The 5,000-nt window shown below is 39.6% G+C and overlaps 1 protein-coding gene across 1 annotated transcript in view; it reads left to right on the forward strand.

Moving 5' to 3' along the window:
• Positions 1-2,591, forward strand: part of LOC125045046 (hemicentin-1-like) — a 50,568-nt gene extending 47,977 nt beyond the window's left edge. The window contains exons 11-12 of the mRNA XM_047642091.1: positions 1,286-1,538; positions 2,421-2,591. Of these exons, the coding sequence (XP_047498047.1) occupies positions 1,286-1,534 (249 nt within the window). The 3' untranslated portion in view covers positions 1,535-1,538; positions 2,421-2,591. The remainder of the gene's footprint in view (positions 1-1,285; positions 1,539-2,420) is intronic.
• The last annotated feature ends 2,409 nt before the right edge of the window (positions 2,592-5,000 follow it).

Genomic DNA, 5,000 nt, shown 5'->3' on the forward strand with positions numbered 1-5,000 from the left:
TTTTTTTAAAGGGCACAAGTTAAGATGGTCTTGAAAATGTATTATTGACTTAGTTTAGCCAACTATAACAGTTGGAAATTTATCCCTAATGTGCACTCAAAGAAAGATTGAAAGAAAATTGTTTAAGTGTTTGGGTGAGCTGAATTATGACCAATTGGACCATGCTGAATAAAATCAAGGAAAACGTATCTTTGCAAAACATAAAAGGAGGATCTACTTAAGTATTCAATGACCGTTAAAATTCGATTCCGTAATATGTCTAAGATGTAAGAAAATGTCTTTTTGAAGTACACTTTAGGAAAGTGTCCCTTTAAGTAGCCAATGCGAGTTACACTGTACACCGTCATGTTCTGGTGCCTGAAGTGATTATTTTGTAGGGAGTGTTTCCTTAAAGTGTGAAAGAAGAAGAGAACGCGGGGAAACGCGTAAGTTTCGGGAAGCCGTCCTCACAAAGCAGCCAAGGGGAGTTACACTGTACGAAACCGTTCACTTCATGTACACTTTAAGAGACCGTAGAGAGAGAGAGAGAGAGAGAGAGAGAGAGAGAGAGAAGGAGAGAAGGAGAGAAGGAGAGAAAGAGAGAAAGAAGAGAGAGAGAGAGAGAGAGAGAGAGAGAGAGAGAGAGAGAGAGAGAGAGAGAGAGAGAGAGAGAGAAGAAATACGGTCAAGGTGAATTAGAGGAATGTGGAAAGTTTCTCCTTAAGGTTACTTACAGTTTAAGAACCCACCCCTTCAAAGTGGCAATGGTGAGTTATTCAAAGGAAACCGATTTTCTTTAACTGTTTACGCTGAACTTCCTTAAAGCGTACTGTAGGGAAGCACGCAAGACTAGTTGATTGTAAGAAAATGCATGCTTAAAGTCCCTTATGCCATACGAGACCCCTTAAAGCGTCCGAAGTGAACTGCATAATACGGAAACTTCTTAAAGATGTTATGATGAGTTCACTGTGTAGAAGTGTGTTTTGGGTTGTGGAAATAAGAAATAGAATTGAAAACAACACAACCACAAAAAACAATACTATTCAATTAAGTTCAAGAAAGTAGATACTCTATATCATGTTATATCCCTTTTTCAATCTCGCTTCCGCGTTCTCTCTCTCTCGCTCTCTCTCTCTCTCTCTCTCTCTCTCTCTCTCTCTCTCTCTCTCTCTCTCTCTCTCTCTCTCTCTCTCTCTCTCTCTCTCTCCCTCTATCAATCTTTCTATCTATCCCATTCTCTATTATCTTCCCTCCGTTACGTGATCTTTTGTATTCATCTTTTATCCCTCTGTTCACCTTTCCGTAGCAAACACTGGCATCCGCGGAGGTGTACAGTGGCATGAGGACACAGCACAAAGAATTGGAAGAATACCAGGAGCTCCGATTGCAACATAGCGACGAATACCCCGACGTGAGGTTGCAACACAAGGAAAGTGACGAACAGTACCACGCAGGGAGGTTGCAAGAACAGGAGAACGAGCAGCCACAGGGGGGGAAGAGCAAGCTTTATTGTCCTGTGGATCAACTCATGCAAGCTGCAGAGACGGTGGTATGAGGAGGTCAGTGTCGTTGAGGCAGGAAATTAGACGCTGTCTTTCTTTTTTCTTTCGTTTTTTTTTCTCTCTCTCGCTTTCTCTTTCTTCCTAGGTAAATGTTTGTTTTCGTATTTTACTTATAAAAGCAAATATGTATTATATACAAATGCAGACTATCTCTTTCTCTCTCTCTCTCTCTCTCTCTCTCTCTCTCTCTCTCTCTCTCTCTCTCTCTCTCTCTCTCTCTCTCTCTCTCTCTCTCTCTCTCTGTCACATACATACATACACACACACACACACACACACACACACACACACACACACACACACACACACACACACACACACACACACACACATACACACACACATACACACACACACGCGTACACAGACTCACACACACGTCATCTTCAGTTATCAAATGTCCACTTCATCACTAGAAGGGGCTCTCCCAATTTCCTTTATACACACCTCTGTCAAATGTTTTCGTACCCCAATATCTACCTATGGATGTTTCATATCGTCTGCTGCCTACTACCTTTATTTGCTTCCTAACGTGTTATTTATCTGTTTGATTGTTGTTTGATGTTTACTTTTAACCTTTTTTGAATCGTGATGTTATTTTTTATTTTTTTTATTTTTTTCTTTTTTTTTTTTTTTTTTTTTTACATTTTGAATTTCTCTTCTCAAAGATATGTTTTTAGTGTCGTCAAAATTTCATGCTAACCAAAAGACTAAAGTAATTAAATGTATTATGCATACTTTCTTATAAATGTGTGTGTGTGTGTGTGTGTGTGTGTGTGTGTGTTCGTGTCTGAAAGTGAGCTTTTGTCATTGATATCACCATGTATCTGTTCCTTTTCACCTTGTAAAGTGAATATGTTTTTTTTTTTTTTTTTCCAGAATCGTCAAAGACAAGATTGTCACTCCTACATCTACCGCCCCCAACCATTCCAGCCCTCCCACCCCCGCCCCCCATAATCCCCCATCCCAAAACTGAAAATGGGTCTACCAGGTGTCTCTACTATATTGTATTTGTTGGGAACCAATATTAAATATATATATCTATATTTTTGAAGTTGTTTTCATTTCAGCCTTAAGTAATCCATCCCCTTATATACAGTTTATGAACATAATCACTTGTAATAGATAATTACTCATCCCTCAACACTTGCTGTTTACCTCTGCAATATTATCACTGCAACTAAGCAACATAAGTTGATATTGTCAACAGCAGTGTTAGAGTGACCCTCTTTAAATGTAAGTAAAGCATTCTCAGTTCGAAAAATAATAGAAATGTGAATACGAAAGTGCAATAATTACATCAACTACTACTAAAAAAATCACAAGCCCTATATATAAAAGATTTGAATGAAAGAAAGGGGATAATTTCATAAAGAAAAAAATCATTAATTTTAAATAAATACGCAGCGAATACAGAAGTTTGATTATTACAGTAACTACTATTAAAAAAAAAGAAAAAAGTATCACATGCGCTAAAGAAAATTTAAAATAAATTAAAAAGATAGAGGACAATGTTATATAAAGAAAAGCTAAAAGCAATACATTTACAAAGATAGATAACAATATTCTCGTGATTCTATAAATACGCAGCGACTCTTTCCCCTTTCCGGATAAGAGACACTTCAACTCGCACAACGTTGTTCAGTAACAGACAGGTTAAAGCATTAGTCCAAATAATGGGTTGAGTGACGAAACACATTTGATATTTATACCCTACAGCTCAAATATAAAGAAGACATTCATGTTACTGAATGTAAATATTCAAAGATAATATTTTGTCGTTTTTAATGAGTCGTAACAAGAAAATGACTGCCATTAAAAGACGGCATCACTCATTCCTTCCTGCAGGTGTCACTTATTTCCGGCGCCCGTGTCAATTTCACTCCTTGGAGCGACACTGTCCTCTTTTTCTTTCTCGTATTTTGCATATTATCTAAGGGTGAACGAGGGGGATATATAAAGAGAAAGAGAGATTTATGCAAAGCGAGGCATACGAACGGCTGGAAAGAGATTGGAAAATGATCAGAAGAGGAAAATGGGAAGATCATATATATGTGGGTGCATACACGTGTGCATGCGTGCATGCGTGTGTGTGTGTGTGTGTGCGTGTGTGTGTGTGTGTGTGTGTGTGTGTGTGTGTGGGTGCGTGCGTGTGTGTGTGTGTGTGCCTGTGTTGGTGTGTGTGTGAGTGCGTGTGTACGCGCGAGCGTGCGTGTGTGTATGGCAAATATAACGAATATTATGATACATGCTGAACTTTCTCATTTCTTAAAAAACTCATTCAATCTTCTATAAACCTATTCCCCGGAACCAGGCTGAATAGTGACCTCATAAAAGTCTACGGCAAAGCGGCAAACTACGTGAGGGGAGGGCATAGATGGGGAATCCAAGTGCCGCCGTCGTTTGCGATATGAGATAACAAAAATAGGTTAGTCTAGGGACACAAAGGCACACGTATGCACAAACACAGGCACGCAGACATACGCACGAATAAAGCCACATGCACAAAAACACGCTCGCAAACATACACACACACACAAACACACACACGCGACCTCCAGTATATCACATCAAGAAAAATATAATTTACAATTTCCATTTTTTTCTGAATTCTCACGCCAATCACATCGTCATATTTAACTTGTAATCGAACGAGGGTTGGAAGCCAATCCGTCAAGTTGACCGATGTGCTTCTAAACAGCCCGTCAAGACCCTGAACGATCGCATTTCCAAACACACTAAAGACAGGAAAACTGTTCAAGAGGAAGACTGATTCTCTTTATAACACTGTAGCCTCCAGAACAGACCAATCACCAAGACTAATGGAGTTTTTAAATGAATGGATTGGCTCTCGATAATTCATGGGGGCTCTCTCTTGCCCCCCCTTTCTCTTTTAGGTTTGCCTGGATGTTTGACTGGCTATTACAATTTGTCTGTCTCTGTCTTGATCCCTCTTTCTCTCTCTCTGTCTTGCTTCCTCTTTCTCTCTCTCTCTCTCTCTCTCTCTCTCTCTCTCTCTCTCTCTCTCTCTCTCTCTCTCTCTCTCTCTCTCTCTCTCTCTCTCTCTCTCTCTCTCTCTCTCCCTCTCACTATCTCTCTCTCTCTCTCTCTCTCTCTCTCTCTCTCTCTCTCTCTCTCTCTCTCTCTCTCTCTCTCTCTCTCTCTATCTATCTATCTATCTATCTATCTCTCCTCCCCCTCTCTCTCTTCCTGAATATATGTATTCCTCTCTCTCTTCCTGAATATATGTATTCACCGTCTCTGTTTACAATTACCACCCAAAAAATAAAACAAAAATAAATGTATATACCCTTCGTTATATCTGTTGTAATAATCAACCAGTAACCTTGAAGATCAACAGAGGCATCATCATTTCAAAACTGAAAGTGAAAGAGAGTCTGGTGGGGCGCTGGAGTTAAGGAGGCCATTAAGAGTCATCTGAGCCATGGAAGGGATAAA

This window comes from Penaeus chinensis, chromosome 36, assembly GCF_019202785.1.
Source record: "Penaeus chinensis breed Huanghai No. 1 chromosome 36, ASM1920278v2, whole genome shotgun sequence".
Lineage (NCBI taxonomy): Eukaryota > Metazoa > Arthropoda > Malacostraca > Decapoda > Penaeidae > Penaeus > Penaeus chinensis.